This window comes from Vanacampus margaritifer, chromosome 9 (assembly GCF_051991255.1).
Source record: "Vanacampus margaritifer isolate UIUO_Vmar chromosome 9, RoL_Vmar_1.0, whole genome shotgun sequence".
Lineage (NCBI taxonomy): Eukaryota > Metazoa > Chordata > Actinopteri > Syngnathiformes > Syngnathidae > Vanacampus > Vanacampus margaritifer.
This window is the reverse complement of record NC_135440.1, coordinates 4352232-4370453: the sequence shown is the minus strand read 5'-3', so window position 1 is coordinate 4370453 and position 18222 is coordinate 4352232. Positions and strand designations below refer to the sequence as shown.

Genomic DNA, 18222 nt, shown 5'->3' with positions numbered 1-18222 from the left:
ACAAACGAACAATAATAATAATAATAATAATAATAATAATAATAATAATAATGTAGGCATCACAACACCAGTCTAATCCTGGGGGACACTAGCTCACCCCAGGAGTCCACTAAAAGAGGTTCCATACAGATCTGGCAGTGTATTGGCATGATGATGATGATGATGATGATGATGATGATGATAAGAAAATTGTTGAACCAACTTAAGTCAAGAATGAGAATTGTTGATCATCTTAATAGAATTGCTTCAAGTGGTAACATACGATTGAATTAAGTTAATCAAAGTCATTATATTAAGGTCATTAAGTTTAATCACTCAAGTTAATTAAACTTAATATATTAATTTTGGATTAACTTAATTCAATTGTGTCTTGCCACTTGAAGCAATTCAATTAAGTTACTCAACAATTCTCTTTTTAGACTTAAGGTGGTTCAACAATTCTCTTTTATTCTCTTTTTAGAGTATACATTTATAGCCGGAATGTGTCAAATGTCAGATGAATGCTAAAACCAACAGATCATATAAAGAGACAGAGTTTGTCTAAACCACCCATTACAGCAGTAATCGTCCCCCCCCCCCCTCAAAAATGGGAGATGGGGGGGTGAAATGCTTCGTAAATTAATGCTGAATAATGTTCTAGTTTTTACTTTTGCTGAAATACATAATTGAATCACTGTGGTACTTTTATTATAAGCTTGTATAGTACATAGTATGAGTAGTTTTGCCCCTTCTGCTAAAAAAAAAAAAAAATACTTAAGAAATTATATATGAGGTAGAGACTGACATATATAACCCGAACTTCTTGCGGACATCTAAAGGACGATAATGACTGTGTCCTGAACATTTATAACAGTATCTGTTTCTGCTTCCGGATTTGGCTGTCGTTATATGCGTCTTTGGGCACGCATACCACGTATATAGCACCCTCTGGCGTTGGTAATGTTAAACAGTTATACAATCACTTAGTTCGATGACCTCTGCGATCGACAGCGTTGGTCTTATCTCACTCTTGAAAATGGAGGAGAGCAATGTTACCGTGACACAACCTGTACAGGATATTTCGAAGACTAATGTTTTAGCCGAAAGCTATGACAAAAAATGTATTTTTTGTAAGATTGTTAATCATGAAATGGACACGGAACTTCTCCACTGTGTGAGAACATTTTAAAAATGCAGTAGTAGTTTTAGTTTACTGTACTCACTAGCTAGCATGTCGATTCTAGTCGAATCACCCGACAGTGTAATTCATTACCTCTTCATTCAACGTTTTGTTAAAAACAATGTCTGCCTCACATTCTGTCCTTATAGTCATTTAATGAGTTTAATACTAGTCTAGGAGGTTCATGCTTGCAATCTCGTGTTTACATACAGTTCGGTCATTGTATATACTGTAACACGTATCTGCGGTTAGAAGGCAATTTTACTGAAGTTAGCATTTATGGGTCTCTCGGCATGTTGTTGCAACCAAACTTCTCCATTTGTTTACCACAGGATGAGGAGATCGCATGTTTCAGAGACATCAAGCCTGGAGCTACGCACCATTACCTAGTTGTCCCGACTAAACATGTTGGAAACTGTAAATCACTCCGCAAAGAACACCTGCCCCTGGGTAAAGTAACATTTTACAATTCGTGAAATAATGCTTTACGTTAGTACGTTCATGTATATGGCATTCAAGTTATAAGTATCTCAGGTACATCATATTGACAATCAAGTTATAAGTATATCAGGTACATCATATTGACAATCTTTATTCTTTTTTTAATGTAAAAATGACGCTACTCAAATGATAAACTCACATTTTTAAGGGGGTAAAACGTGTTACAAAAAATGTGGTTGCATAAATGTGGACACTTTCAAACTAGTACTTTGTGGCTTTTATTATTTTACTCGGTCTTTTGGGGTAAATGTTATGCCACTGTTAGAAGCTCTCTGCAGATTTGGGACTGTGTTGAATGGACTTTTTGGAGCCAAGGTACCGACTTACATTAAAATTGACAGAGCTGGCGCTACCGTAGCTAAACAACAATCCTTTCAATCTGTGTATGATTCCTTCCACTCCTTACGAGTCGAAGAAAAGAGAAAAAAAACTATCAGATCGGTATCAAAAAGAGCACACTCTTGATCGGGACATCTCTACTGTAAAGTATCCGAGATTAGTCAAAGGCACTAAGTGCAACCATATTTTCTCGTATGATGATTTTACTTTACCTCTCTTAAAGAGTTATATTAAAAAAAATCTATTGTGTTGTTCAAGTTGTAGGTAAAATTAATGGTGGGGGATATAAAATCACAAAAACCTTCGAACAGGGGAGGGGGGGGGGATTTATTTCCACTAATTACCCTTATCTACCATTATCAAACTTTTGTGTTTATACTGTATATTTTTCAGCTTGCTAGTTTAAGGTATACTCTGTTCAAAAATAAGTTTTAATGGCAAGTTGTCTGATCACTGATCAACACATAATTGTGTTTATAAAAAAAGAAAGAAAAAGGGGGTGAATGAGAGTGCTGCCGTAGATTAAAAGCATATTAGGTTGAATCATGACAGTAGACAACATTTACTCATAGCATTAGCCCGATAAAGACTCTGTAAGTCGAAACACATTGCCAATAAAATTCTCTTGCAACAGAGTGCCTCAACTTTTCCATGCTTTCACATAATTGTTTGTTGCTTTGTGCAGTACAACGCATGGTGGAGATAGGGAAGGAAATCCTGCAGAAAAAACATGTGACAGATCTCAGTGATGTAAGGTAAGCTACATTCAAGCACACAATTCTTACCTTACACAATTTAGCAGTCTCCAATATATATATTTTTAGAATGGTTTTAATGAAAAACGATTTTACAAAATCTGTGCTTGTTCTCTGTGTGGTGACACAGTTTTGAATGTATCGTGGCCTCACTATTAGTCAATATCCTTGACATCCAGCTTTAGTTTGATGTACTAGTATACTAGTAACCCAACTTTGGAATATGTACAATAACTACATGTTATTAGTGTGGCAAAACTGTGCATTAAAATCTGCTCGCTGCTAGTACTTCTAGTCAAGTGAATAGAGCTTGGACTCGCACCCAATATCTGCGATTGCATATTCGTTGACGATTTAACCAGCACGTCTCAAATACATTTGAATGGGTTTACACATTGTACTTTTGCTGAAAAACATAGTTGAAAACCATAGTTCAGAAGAGCAGTATGGGCAGTCGAATAGGTGATATCACACACGGCCACACGATAGGGCATAGAAGGCGATCTCCAAGTGCCCACTACACACAGCCGCCACATTTATCCTCATGCAGTTCCTTTTAAATATATATCGCACACATGTATTTAATATCCTCGATTGGGAGGCTACTAGTGCACGACACATGGCTACTAGTTTGAGCCTATTGGTCTTACTAGTGCTGCACAGTAAACTGTAATTGTGTACTTGTAAGTCTAAAAGAGAAAAATGGAACAGAAAAATTAAGGATGAGGAAATGCTTCCATGGCTTTCCACATATTGGACCACTTCCTTTATTATTTATATATTTTATCATCATGATTATTATTATTATTTACCAGTAATTATTTATGTTTGGCCCAAACACTATTGCACCAGAGTTAGTACCATATTTTCCAGACTATAAATTGCTCCAAGTTGGTCGCACCAGTCAAAAAATGCATCATGAAGAATAAAAACAACATGCAAATCACTCCGGAATAGGGATGTTCGATGTCACTCTTTTTCAGACCAAACCAATATGGAGTACCGATACATATCGTACATATACCAATAGTGCTTTTGATACATAACATTTTTTTTTTTAAAGAAAGACCTTGGCATGGGACTAGACAGAAATCCTACGAGATGAGATGTCTCACGAGATTGAGATTTAAGCCAATTGGCGTCAAAAGAAAATAGAAAATGAAATGGAAGTGAATTTCCAAGCACACCTATAGAACTGGGATTTTGGGTGTCAGTCTGAGCTCAATTTTAATTTATGCAAATTGCACCTGAGTATAAATTATAGTACCAGCCAAACTATGAAATTAAGTGTGATTTATAATCCAAACAATATGGTAATTATTTCTGGTCCTCAATTACTGTAAATGTAAAATCTTATTTCCTTTCTCTGCAGGTTCGGGTTCCATTGGCCCCCATTCTGTTCAGTCACACATCTACACCTTCATGTTCTGGCACCTGCCAGCCAGATGAGCTTCATGTCACGCTTGTTCTACAAACTAAATTCTTACTGGTTCATTACAGTAAGTTATCGTCCATACAATTATGCTATATTATTAATAGTAATTATGTCTCCTGTGTTAATACTTTCTCATACACTATTCTATTAGTGTTTTATGGTTAATTAGAAAGAAATAACACCTGTGCAATTATTATATTTGTATGTTTTTCAGGTGGAGCAACTGATAGAGCTTCTGAACTCTAAAGAAGCAACCAGCTGATTATGTACTTGGGATCCATTTCAGTTTGTGTGTTTATGTGCCTGCTGATAATCAGTGTTTAAATTGAGGCAAATGATTACACATGACATATATTCATCATCTTATTTTTCCCCAAAACGAACTATATGACCTTTTAAGTTGAGATGAACCTAACTCAAGATTTTAGACCATGTATAAAATCTCCTTCAATAAAATTAGAATAGTAGCAATGTTGTGTTACAGAAATGGCTAATTACCGGTAATGACATTACTTGAAAGTACGGTTTGCCTTGGATCATCACTTTATTATAGCATACATTAAGTGTAAAACAAATTACACTGACTACCTCAGCTCTATGGTATCTTATATATATTGCTGGGTATTTTGTACCATTGGAAACAAGAGTTGGAGCATTGAGTAGCATTTGCATGAACTATTTATCAGGCACCTTTTATGTGGAAACAAGTAAGTAATCATGACACTTCAGGTTAAGTATAGTATGTCTAATAACCCCTACAAACAGTAAATGGTCAAAAGCTTGTTAATTTATAAATGTGAAAATTAATTAATTTTGCTGTCTGTAAGTTAGTAATGTGGTGTCGTGATTTGGTGTATTACACATTGCCCAACATAAGTACTTCACTAAACTGGACAGTTCTCCGAGGAACACAAAAAAACAGTTTTAAAACTTCAGACTTTAATTGATGTGTAGACATTTTTGCAACATTAAATGAAGAAAATGACTTTTGTGTTCACATTGCCAAATCTAATTTGTATAACATAGCAGTGGACCAAAGCTGTGGAAGTAGTGTATATTATAGTATGCCATAGAAAAGTGTCATTCTGGAAAAAGAAAAAGTAAGGTGTTGAGCTACTGTTGTTGTGTAGCCGACTCATTTAAGCTGAGCACTGCATATTAAGGGGATTTTAAGAGAATCATACTCTGTTCTGTAAAAAAAATTATGCACTTTAAGAAGCATTAATATATTGTGATTAAAACACGCTTTTGTGTGTGTGTGTTTTTTTATATAGGTTGTTACTTTAAAATTGATCTCCCAGTCACAAAACAGATTGCATTTTATATAATTTTATTTATTCAAGCATGCATGTCTTAATAATTGAACTTGTTAATTAATCCACTATCTATCAAAAAACTTGCAGCTCTATTAACAACAGCAGTATTGTGAAATTTTGCATTTCTAAAATATATATATTTTTAAATACATTAGCACCATGTCTTCATTTTAAAATGTAACTCATAGACACAACAAACATGAACCATAGTGTGGCACTGTTTCATACATGAAACACTGCTGGCAAATACAAAGTGGCTGCTATCGTATATAAACTATTAGTGGTGTTTTCTTTTTTATGTACATTATTCGACTTAACCGTTGGCATGCTTACATTTAACAAACGACATTCCTTTGAATGATATAGCAATCATGAAAACTAAACCGTTTTACATAATTACCTCACACCATGATTTCCAGGCATGTGGTTGAAATAAAAGCATTCCAATTTAAAACAAAAGTTGTAATCTGCAACTACAAACTGGCAGCATGCGACATGACTCTTGTTTTGGTCAGTGCAATAGAGTAATCACAACTTGGTCGTCCTTCCCTTGCCACAGCATCTCCCCCTCAAAGTCAACCAGCTTCTGCTTCCGGGCTCTTAGAAGAATCCCCACCAATTTGTTGGAGATAGTCACATAATGCTCAAACAGTTTACTAAATTCTACCGAGATATCGCCCACATTCCCATCATTGTGGCTCCGCACTCCAATGTCTTTTATTACCTCACACAACTCCTGAACCTCTCTGCTGATGTGTGTGTGAGCATCCTCCCCACGTTGTGCTGTCATTGAGCCTTGCAGGGGCCTCCCATAGCCATCGTGACCCTTCTGAGGGACCACTGCAATGGGCTTGGTGTCATGACTGAAGGGGTTGTGCTTCTGGTGTTCCTGGTGTTTTTCAGACCACTTCTGCCAGTTGTCCTTCAGGCCTTTGACAGACACGATGCGTACTGCTTTGTCTTCTGCGAACTGGGCAGGATAATTATTTCCATCCATGATGTTGGAGCTCTATCTGTTTCCAGAGATTGCTTTGTTGGAGAAGAAACGTTTACATTAAACTTTATATTCAGTTACGGCTTAACAACATAGAGTATTCATCCTCATATCATTTGAACAATAAATAAGTTTGATGGACAAAAAAAACCGACGCTTGTATTGCATAACTAACCCTTTTAAGGAATGGTATGCATAATAGTAAAAAAAAAAAAATGTGATGAAACTTACATCTCAAATTGTAAGCCTCTGGTGTAATACAAGTTCACTTGAGCAGAAGTGAGCACAAGTGCAAAGTGCCCACTGGTATTAACATCAGCTCCTGTAAACGGTGCAGCAGTATTGCTTGACACTGCAAGTGTACAGATACTTTGCTGTGCCAAAGCGACACTGTTCTGCAATAGACCCTTCTTCAACCAATGAGCTCTTCGAGATGACACAAATGACCAATCGCAGCGGAGAGAAGGCGGGACAGAGCCTGCTCCGTTGAGGTAAGCTGATTACAACTTGGAATTAACTAGTTGGTCTTGACACGCAAGTTACTTTTCTATGTTCAATAAATGTTTTAAAAAGACACGCAAGTTACGTGTAGTACTCGTGTTAGTTACTTTGATAATTAAGAACACCCACATTTTACGATAAAATGACACCTCTAGGGGTATATCGCAGTGTGGCATTTAAAACCAAACGTACGCCCGTGTTATTAAAACCAATCCACATACACCTGTTTGGATACTCAACTAACAGGACTTGTTGTTTTCCTATAGTGCGTAGTTATACAATCACGAGTGGCACATTAAAACGCACTTAATAAACAGATACTTCTTCGGTCGAGTCTCGTCCTACCACTCAATGGGTCGTTTTCCCCACCCCTAAACGTTGTTTCAAGCCGGGCGTATTTTGAATCAACAACAAAGATGGCGGCCTCCGGTAGACGCCCGTGTCTTCGATATTTATTTCATCTTGCCCAAGATAACTTGGACTTCAGGTTACCGGTAAATGTGGATAAATTGACACCAACATATTGACATATCCTGCTATTTTCATGAGACAGTACATATATTTTTTTAGACATCTTCGTCTGTCATGTGTTAGCGGTCTGCTAATGCAATCGGAAGCTTTGAGGAAACGGTGAAATCAAGCGAAATGAATGAAGGGTTTGATTATCTGTGAATGTCATCACACGACTTTTTGCAAATCATACAATTGTGGTTAACTTTTGGTTTCGTTGTTGTAAATCGTTAGTTGTTGTAATTTAAATCGGCCAACGTTTGCCTACTGTGCGAAAAAAGTAGAGTTGATCTGAATACTGGTTTACGTTTAGTGTCACTAATTATTCGTCTCTCATTACTGGTGCAATGTTGCAATAAGTTTTTTTTTTAAGCGCACTATTATCCACCCACCCATCCACTTTCTGAACTGCTTATCATCAATAGGTTGTGCCAAAGTCTAATAATGTAAAAATAATTATGCGTTCATGTTTCCAGGAAATCGAGGCTCTGCTGGCTCTCAGGGGAAAACGTTTCAAGCCTGGGGAGAACTTTAAAGAAAAGGTATCTGTAAAAAACAACAACACTGAAGGTGGCTCCACTGTAGGGCTCCCGTCTAATTAGCTCTGCATTCCACCATGAAAGACCGCAATTGTGCATTCTGACCTGTACATTGCAATGTTTTCCACAGTTAAGCATGGGTAAAGAAGATGCTAATTACTTATTGTCTATACAGTTACACATGCACGCATGCATTCACACACACACACACGCACACGCACGCACACACACACACACACACACACGCACAAAATTAAAATAACGAAGTTTCTCACCCCTTACACACTCAACACTCACCCACGAGACGCGCTATGAAGAATCTGAATGATGAAAAAATTGAATACATTTTGGTTTAAAATAAACGGTTCAGATGATGGGTGGATGTCCAACACTGTCATTTTTATTGCCATGATTGCCTTGACTTATGACAAAATGGATGATTTTTATGGGCACCATCACATCCTATTATTGAAAAAAAATAATTTGTTTGGCAAAACAAAAAAAGGAATGAATCGAGTTCAAAGTGTCCAACATTAGCATTTTCAACATCAATATTCGATCCACTTTGTATGAAATCAGTGACTTTGGTGGGCCCTTCTATCGCTACAAAAACACAATAGTATTGGGCTTCTCACCTTGTTTCGCACTCTACACTCAGGGGTCGCCCACCTGCACCATGTAGCCCCCAAGGACTACATAGGTAGCTCGCAGGCCTGTTCCATAAAATAGCTCATCAGTGATTGGACATAGTGATATTCTAGGGATGTTGTCTAACAAAAACGCTATTGAGTCAAAAGGACTGAGGGTCAATACATCCAAGATGGAAGTAGGGCTGGGTGATATGGCCCAAAAATAAAATCGCGATTTTTACAGACATTCACGACTATTGCGATTTTAATCGATTTTATCTAATAAACCCAACAAACATTTATTAAAGGTTTCATTTATTCAAAAATAATTCCTGTGCAAAATGTTCAGACAACAATAATGTATACTCATTCTAAATTAGTTTTAACATAAACTTAACATTTATAGTTTTTTCTTAAATGCCACAATTAAGTAGTTGGTAGCTATTGTAAACATGTCTTGTAAACCACCAAAGGAGCTATGGAAATACAATGTACATGAGGATTTTCTTCATTGCAAAGTGAAGGCAGAGGATGCTCAAAATAGGAGGTTTGGAGAGTAAAGACAAAGGGAGCCGACACAACAGTCTAGCATGAAAAGGTGTAGGAAAAGAAGAAGTTGCGTAACTAATCATTTGAAAATGTAAATAATGTCCGAGATTTATAGAAAAAGTGTTAATTGACAGATGACCAATCCCGGGTGTAGTCTGGCTTTTCCTTCTTGTCAATCAGGATAAATTCCAGCTCCCTGTGACCCTGAGCAGGATTATTTCATGTAAATGATACAAAACAACAAAATAAGTCATTTTAAGCGAAATATTAACAGTACTTGAACTCTCTACAAGTGTCCTTTCTGGTGTCTGGAGGATTTGACAGAGGACGATGTCTGCTTCGTCATGGCCCGATCTGTTTGTGCAAAGTAAGAATTTTGATGATTGCCCTCATATTGCACTGATTACAATGTTTCCATGTGTTGCCATTAATGAGTTTTTTTTCCTAATGTGTTATACACACTGAATTATTACTAAACATACATCAAGGTCTGCGTTTGAGTTGTGGGGCCACGGACGAAACCACAGTGAGTTGAGAACATCCTTACTGAACTACCCAGCAGAGAAGATGGTGAGTGATACCAAGTTTTGCTGTGTAATGTTAAACAAACATTATGGTTACATAAAACATAAACATAAATGCTGCACTTTATCTTTGCAGCTGCCATTCTTGCATAAAGAGTCTACATACAGAATAAATGTTTACACCTTCAACAAAACCCTGGATTTCACAGAGAGAATTAAACGAATTGATGTAAGTGTTTGAAATTAAAATGTAAATTTGAATGAAATAATTTCAATCAGTTTGTGCATCAATTCACCCAACACCACACTTTGTTCTGGCATACGCCAGTACAATTTAATATGATCCAATACAAGATATAAAAAAAATGCTGCTTGTATATTCAGTTTAATAGACAGTCGGTTATAATCAGGTGCTGTGGCGTTCAGATTATACATTTTTTTTTAGATCACTATTCACACACCTCTTGTATTGGATCTCATTAGATGTATGGGCATACCTCAAGTTTAAAAGTAACTGTATTGTGTATTCTCTCCACAGGCAATGGATTACCTTCCATTTGATGGTCTTGTAAATCTAAAGAGTCCTCATCAAGTCTTCTGTTTGTTGGAAGATTACGGCACTGACCCAAACAACATCCCCCATCATCCATATTACGTTTATTTTGGCCGATGGGTGAGAAACTGGAGAGATTACACTACGAATGACACCTATATTTGATTTAAATTAAATAAGATAATCCATGCTATGACAAATGTGGACACACAAAATGTTAGCTTGCTTTCTTTTTCTTTCATAAAATTGTATAATTTATCAAAACATGTTTAACACAGTGGTTTAAAAAAAATACCTTACACTGCACACTAGCAGATGGAGTTTTGGAGCAAAAAGGATTGACACCAGTACCACAAGCAGTGGTAAAGTAGCTTTAAAATGTGCAGATGTGATTTTTATCTTTTTGTCATCCCATTTGTGATGAACCTCTACACAGATAGCAGATGGTCAGCGGGAATTGATTCGATCTCACAGTGTGAAGAACAGACATTTCATTGGAAACACCAGTATGGATGCGGGCCTCTCCTTCATCATGGCCAACCATGCCAAGGTCAAACAGCACGATCTTGTCTTTGACCCATTTGTCGGCACGGGTGAGTTAGTTAGCTACTGTATTTCCTTAATTCACATGCAGACGGAAACATCAAGTTGTGCCTTTTATAATAAGTATTTGTAATTAAAGTAACAGTAGCACTACAATTTTGAAAAATGCAATGACATTCAGATATTTAAAAAAATATTGAATGTCTAAATAGTTCTGTTTTGATTTGTTAAAGGAAGCCTGTTGGTTGCTTGTTCTCATTTTGGAGCCTATGTGTGTGGATCAGATATTGATTACAACACTATCCATGGCAAAGGTATAATTTTTCCTCCATAATCATAATTTTAGTCATTCTGTATTTTAATAAAGAAGTGAAAGTGTCAGGTCAATGTCTGAATTTGGGCTATTATTAAAGTGTATCACCAAGTATTATTTTCTTTTTTTTCCCAGGAAGGTCAAGCCGCAAAAATCAGAAGTGGCGAGGACCAGATGAGAACATCCGAGCCAACTTGCGACAGTACGGAACAGAGAAGATGTACGTGGATGTGATGGTATCTGATGCATCCAAGCCTGTGTGGAGGGAGACCGCTCTCTTTGATGCCATCATTACCGATCGTATGTTCTTTTATCATCGTAGCATCTGTGTTATTTTTCAGAATTTGTCATTTAGAGCTACACATTAAAAAATCTTCCTTTCCAAAAATAGTTTAGTAGTTTAACCCAGTTTAATATTGTGAATACCGTTTCTAAAAATGTTTGTGTCACTTTTTGTTTTGTTTCGTGTGGTCAGCTCCATACGGTATACGTGAGTCCACAAGGAGAACAGGTTCCCAGAAAGAAACGGCAAAACCTGTGGAGGGCGTGTAAGTTTATTTACTAGTCTACCACCAAAAATCTAAGCATTAAACTTTACAGGTATGGTAAATGCTAAAATATTTTGTTTATTCTAGCTATGCCGAGTCACACGTGGCCGTATCCCAGTCCTACCAACTGAGTGAGATATTAGCTGACATGCTAAACTTCTCTGCACATCGCCTGGTCATGGGAGGAAGGCTGGTCTACTGGCTACCTGTTTATAGGCCAGAGTGAGTAAACATATGTACAGTTGCTATCATTGATCAAGATGGAGCACTCATATTTATATGCAATATAAAGCCATATTCACCATTTTATATAATATTGGACCATTGTGACCTGCTGCAGTAATTGACCAGTAATATTTCAGAGACTGATAGGGACCTTCAACGACACAGGCAGTGATAAATGATAAATGAAATTCATTACTGGTTCATTGGAACTCTTGCATTTTCATTCAGTCAGTCTTGTGAGGTAATGCAATGAGCTTTCAAGAGGGGGCATAATTGCATAAAAAAACAGCATAGAACAGTAACTACAGTTCATCACTGCTGCTGTATATAGTCAAAACTAGAGACCTGAGAGACGTTTTGAGAAAATGTTTCAGCAGTTTGAACATGTGTCAGTTTGTGCTGATAACCAGAACCACAAAGGAAATTTTCCCATCGCCTTACAAAACACCCTCAGGCACTATTCCATTCCCATTTATAGAAAGAAAACATTGTCCTGTAAGTGCATACTCACCTGTGTAAATGACAATATTTCCTGTGAGTAGTCTACAGGTGCGTCACTTTAGGTCCCATTCAACCACAACTGCCAAAACCTACCCTTTGGGGGGGAGTTTCCTGCAAGTTTGTCAGCAAATCCCCACGTTAGTAACCTTTGTCACTATAGAATCTTTTTAAAAAAATCAATTATCTTACTGACTCTTCCTTTAAATAGTAATTGTCTCCCCTACCCCACACATTTTTGTTGGTCTTGGTGTGTGTTTTTTGTTTGTTTGTTAATCCACTAAAGTTGGACCAAAGTTGAATTGAGTGGATATAAGTACTCATAATTTATTATCTTCTATACATATGTATTATTAAACACAAACTTAAATTAGCGCGCTAGCGAATAAAGGTAAACAAACACTAACTACCATTTAATTCACACATGCATTATTATATCATACATTACATACATTACACATGTAATAGTGTCTTAAAAGCAGTGGAACGGTACTTTGAAAAAAGTAATTAGTTATAGTTACTCATTGCTTGTTTAAAAAAGTAACTGTTAGCAATTGAATTGCTTCATAATAAAAGTAACTCGTTGCCAGGCAAAGTAACTATTTTCAATCTTTAAAAAAATGTTTTATTTCAAATAATTTGGATTGGAAAAATATTATTATTATTACATTTTTATACAAGGAATTCAAATTCTGTCCAGCCTATATAGGGTGTTTATTTATTATTGTGAATATTTGTCACACAAATGCCTCACTCCATTTGAATTGAATTTGATCTATTTAAAAGGGGACAGTGCAATTTAATAAAACACATAGAAATTCATGAGTTAAAAAAGACAGAATTAGCCATAATGCTATATTCCATCTGTAATCCCCTAGCCATGTTAAAAAAGCAATACAATACAAAAATAGAAGTACAAAGTAGACACACAATTAGTAAAAACACATTATTGGACTTAATATAATGGCATATCATATAATAATAATGATAATAATTCATTAAATTTGGAGTGGTGATGTAGTTTCTACCACTGCCAATTGCTAAATCAATCATAATAATAACAAAAATAAAATAAATACTGGATATATGGTGATTTGTGGCACATATGTCATCTATAGGTAATTTGTAGACAGTCCTAGACAGTCCCTCCAGGACTTCTCGGGCATTTATTTATGATTGTTGCGGGCTAAAATAATCAATAATATATCAAAGAAACCAACAATGCTATGAAATATACAATGCTTAATGCTATCATGGCCAAAATCATTGCCATAGCTACAACTTCATTTCCTCAAATCATCAGCATTCACATGATCTTTTTTAAAAAGTTTTGTACACTTTCAATTAAGAGAGTATGATGATATATCTTCAGTTTATAATTTTACACATTTAAAGACATGTTAATTGATTGATTTACGTCAGAAAACTGCCCAACACTAGGCTTGCATCATTCACATACAAATGTTATATAACTGCACGTTTCTCACTTTAATAACCGGTAGTTGGGTATTCCCGACAGACCTTGACTCCACAGCCTACGTCAGTGTTATTTGCCGAGACTAGATATTTCTTTCAACACTTTTTACGCGTTTAGCACTCGTGATAAAGGACATATACAATTGTTGGCGCTATTAATTACACTACGCAAGCATGCCGGTATCTTTGATTGCTGTTATGGTGCTTGCTTGTGGAGTCGCGATGTTAATGGTTCTTGGTGGAACAGAATTGTCAACAAATCGCTCTTCATGGCGGCCGTTTTTCGTCAAATCTCATCTCTACTGTTAATTTGATTGTCACTCATCACAAATTACTTCCAGGCTAGCTAAGCTCCAAAAGGAAGACACGTCTGCCACGCTTCCCGCGGTACCGCCAAAATAAAAGTCACGATACATTACAGCTGTCAAGACACTTTTATTGTAACTAGGTCTGACAACAACAGTGCCTCTAACTGTACGCTAATGGCCTTTCAGAGCACTATATAGCCCCACACTATATAGTGGCCTAATATGTAGCGCTGTCATTCTGTTTGGCGATTCGGACAGCCAGCTCACTACTTTCTCCTCGTCGTATATATCAAATGACCACCGTACCTGTCATGATGCACCGGCGCATAAATCTTGGATTTATTGTGAAAGAAAACATTTAAAAACTGTACTTTATTTCCTTTGTTCTACATATTTTCAACTAAAACTTATTAATTATTTCCGTTGTATATATTTAATGCTGCATCACTTTGATTCACGCTCTTGCGCTGTCGCTCGCGCCAAATTTTTTTCATACTCTCAATGCATTTGGTCTAAATCAACCCAGTTGAATGAACATCAATGTTCACTACTTTTCAAAGTGCATTTTTGGTAGTTTTAAGTGCCCTACATTTTCACTCCCTGGACATTCGGACACCCCTACAAATTGGCGTGACCCCTCAGTAGAGCACTATATAGGGCAGTGGTGGGCAAACTCGGTCCTCGAGGGCTGGAGTCCTGTAGTTTTTGGATGTTTCCCTGCTCCAACGCAGCTGATTCCAATCAACAGGATTGTTATCAAGTTATGCAGTGCTTGCTGGTGAGCTGATCATACATCGGTTGTGTTGAAGAGGGGAAACATCACAAAACTGCAGGACACCGGCCCTTGAGAACCGTGTGCCCACACATTCGGACACAGCTTTGGCCTATCGGCTATCCAGTCATAGGGTGGTCAATAACTTCCTCTTCCTGTCTTCTGGGCACGTTCAGTGCATGACTGCCCTCTACTGGTTAAGTGATGAACACCTAAAACTGAGTGGCAGGTTATATTTTGGAATAATTACAGGGCAAGTACTTTTTAGGACGTTCAGAATTGTGTTTTGGAGAAGCTTAATGTGCTTTATTATCTTTAATCAAAACTCACTAAGTCAGTGAGCGTTTTTAAGCAGACAAATAACATCTGTCATTTGGCCACTAGATGGTGCACTAACAGAAGAAATAAAAATCAGAGCACAGCCACCATTGCTGCGCGCGTCTGCAAAAAACAGTCTGTGTATAAAAAATGGCTGGCCAAAACATGGTTCCGGCGGAGCTTCAAGGTAGAAAATTTTAGTCGACATATTTTTAAAGCCGACTTAAGTCGACCTATTTTTTCAAGCCCTACTTTGATGCGTACTTTTGTTCCTGTTTTCCGTATGTGGTTGCATTCACACACACAGTTTGCATGGATGTGTGTGGCCTCTACAAACATGTGCGTACGTGTATTATAATGTTCATACATTTGTCTTTCCTACTCATCTACTAGTGCTTGACTCCATGTCTGTCAGAGCACTGCCAAAATAAACGTCTGAGGCCAGGCACGGTAGATGTATGTCAACTGTCTGTCTGTGTGCTGTGCAGGCTGACCCCTGCATGCTTTTTCATATGTGTCTGTGTGGAAACCCAAATGTGCTCTGTCTCTTGGGCCTAATCTGAAGCGCTACATGGCAGCTATCAGGTTTCGGTCCCGCCACCCCTCCACACACACAGAATTTCTGTATATATCTGCAGCCGTGACTGGATAATTGGAACGATGGTGATCTAATGCGTTTATCTGCCTTCTGCGTGCTCTTGCACATGCTGGTGCGTGTGCACATGTTTATTTACCTTTGATGTCTATCAAACCAGGAAGCACACTAGTGATTTTAGGTTCAAATCTCAGCTCTAAATTGTCCATTCTCGTGAATGCAACTAGTTCAGTGTTTACTAGGGATGTAACAATAACTGCAATATTGCGGTATCAAAATATTAAAATTGCAGCGATATTAAAATTGCCACAATTGTCATTGTCATGTCACGATACTAAAAGCAGTTAAAAAGGCGAGGTTGTATTCCATTTGTGCAGTTCTAGCACCTTCTGGTGGTTAGTTTATTAGAGGTTGATTTTTATATAGGAATGCTTTGGCCAAAGGCAGTTATCAGTCATACCAGCAAATATTTTTCAACATCTCCGTCAAAAAACATTGCTTTTCGCCCGCACACAGCATTGTGAAATACATAGACCATGATACTTTGCGCCACTGAAATAACTGGAGTACATGACGATGACATTTCTTTGTCACTGCTGTTATTATTTACGAAACACTATTGTGCTCACTCCTTGAGTTTTTCCTTTTTTTTTAAAACAATATCAAGAGTTTTTAATATAGTGACATAGTCATGAGCTTTTTTTTTTTTTACATCGCCAACCTCCCCACAATATCACGATATTTATTGTATCGTAACGTTGTGTGTAACCAGCCTCTTGGCAAAACTCAGTTAGAATAACCACCATCTCTGACTCTACTGAATGCACGCGGTATAGTAAATGGATGGATGAACACCAGCACAAAATGCATTCGTCTGTGTGTTGTGTAATACGGCGCACAGTTCTACCGTGTGACTTTTGATGGGCAGGGGAGAAATGTAGGCTGTCTTCATCATGTCTACTAATTTGACAACATTGGCTATTATATGTCGTCATGGCAATGGGGCCAACATACTGTCATTAGAAAACCTAACCTGCATTTGTAGCATTTATGCAAATTTGTCACGAATGTGCAAACGCACACTTGAACCTTGTGTCAAAGTTGGTCTAAAGCCAAAGTTATTAATTCAATTTGAATGTGAATAGTTATTTGATGAATTAAAATTAAGTTGTTGTTTCTGTGCTGTACAGTATATTCCAATGATAATTATTTTATTAATCATATTTCTGTGGCCTTTAGGGTTCCCCTCGGCTAACTAAGTGGAGACTAATTAATACTCTGACATGTTTGCAGATACTGTGTGGAGATGGTTCCCCTCCATCCATGTCTGCGGCTCATTAGCAACTGTGAACAGATACTATCAAGCCACACGTCTCGTCGCCTAATCACCATGGAGAAGGTCAAAGAACCAGAGGTGTGTGTGTCACATTAAAAATGGATATAGCAATAAAACAAAGTCGAAATAGACCACAATGTGAACATTCAGTATGAAAGTGAACAGAATGACACATGTCATAACAACGGCATATCCTACCTTAATTGTAGCAGAAGCGAATGTCGCAACTCGTCATCGTTCCCTATACCGTGCATTGTAATCCAAACAGATATAATCTTCAAACCCGGGATATCTTTTATTAATGGGTCTGTTTCGCTTTTAATTTTAAATATCAACTTTAAAGTAATTTCATGAAATGCCAAAAAAGGTCACAAGTAGTGTTGCAAGGAATACCGGTATCAGTACCGTACCTTGATGTTTTGGCATCAAAAACGGCTCAGTATATATTTTTTTTAGCACCAGTACTTAAAAAAATAAATACGAGACAGCTCGCCAACTCTGTGTTAAAGGCGGGTACACATACACGCATGGCCACCTGTCTACCTTAAAACGGAAAACGCCTTAAGCGGCACGCCTCTTTCAGCTTGTGTGAGAGAGGGCTCAGGAAGATGCTGAAGCGCTCGCTGGCCATGCACTCCTCGTTGAGAAGTATGACGCGCAAAGTGTCATAAGGAACTTTTTTCTTACATGGCCAACTGCCACGGCAAGCCAACCGACATGACTTTTTGTAACAAGAGCAAATGTTTTTCGCGGTGAAAGCAGACACTCCTGGCCCTGCAGTGGACTCAAGGTGTGTTTAATGAACAGGCACACAGAAGAAATCACAGGTATACATAAAAAAAGCCCAGATGACTGACAGAGCGACACAGATTGTGCTGCATTTTTTGACACGTCCCTTAAAAAATAAGTCGAGTGTGAATTATTTTGTTCCCAGTTTGTAGTATTTGATTACGCATTCGACTTATTGGGAGCGTAATGGAGAAGGG

At 37.4% G+C, this 18222-nt stretch overlaps 3 protein-coding genes across 5 annotated transcripts in view; 2 read left to right on the top strand and 1 right to left on the bottom strand.

Moving 5' to 3' along the window:
* The first annotated feature begins 983 nt into the window (after window positions 1–983).
* hint3 (histidine triad nucleotide binding protein 3) lies at window positions 984–5433 on the top strand. The gene is made up of 5 exons (XM_077576893.1): window positions 984–1153; window positions 1492–1609; window positions 2685–2754; window positions 4127–4253; window positions 4404–5433. The coding sequence occupies exons 1-5, from the start codon at window positions 1016–1018 to the stop codon at window positions 4449–4451; spliced, it is 501 nt and encodes a 166-aa protein (XP_077433019.1). The 5' UTR covers window positions 984–1015; the 3' UTR covers window positions 4452–5433.
* A 108-nt stretch (window positions 5434–5541) lies between these two features.
* LOC144058249 (actin-binding Rho-activating protein) lies at window positions 5542–7170 on the bottom strand. The gene is made up of 2 exons (XM_077576607.1): window positions 6731–7170; window positions 5542–6534 (listed from the first exon to the last, which is right to left on the bottom strand). Exon 2 carries the CDS (start codon window positions 6500–6502, stop codon window positions 6017–6019), a length of 486 nt encoding a protein of 161 aa, XP_077432733.1. The 5' UTR covers window positions 6503–6534; window positions 6731–7170; the 3' UTR covers window positions 5542–6016.
* The window catches only part of trmt11 (tRNA methyltransferase 11), a 25383-nt gene continuing 14055 nt past the window's right edge, over window positions 6895–18222 (top strand). Inside the window, exons 1-12 of one of the 3 annotated variants that reach the window (XM_077576605.1) lie at window positions 6895–6990; window positions 7987–8052; window positions 9521–9594; window positions 9716–9797; window positions 9888–9980; window positions 10290–10424; window positions 10741–10897; window positions 11081–11161; window positions 11296–11460; window positions 11636–11708; window positions 11796–11930; window positions 17194–17314. In XM_077576605.1, coding sequence (XP_077432731.1) covers window positions 9572–9594; window positions 9716–9797; window positions 9888–9980; window positions 10290–10424; window positions 10741–10897; window positions 11081–11161; window positions 11296–11460; window positions 11636–11708; window positions 11796–11930; window positions 17194–17314 — 1065 coding nt within the window. In that variant the 5' untranslated portion in view covers window positions 6895–6990; window positions 7987–8052; window positions 9521–9571. Of the gene's footprint in view, window positions 6991–7352; window positions 7495–7986; window positions 8053–9520; window positions 9595–9715; window positions 9798–9887; window positions 9981–10289; window positions 10425–10740; window positions 10898–11080; window positions 11162–11295; window positions 11461–11635; window positions 11709–11795; window positions 11931–17193; window positions 17315–18222 lie in introns of those variants that run through there. The other 2 variants (XM_077576604.1, XM_077576606.1) reach the window with 2 other exon arrangements.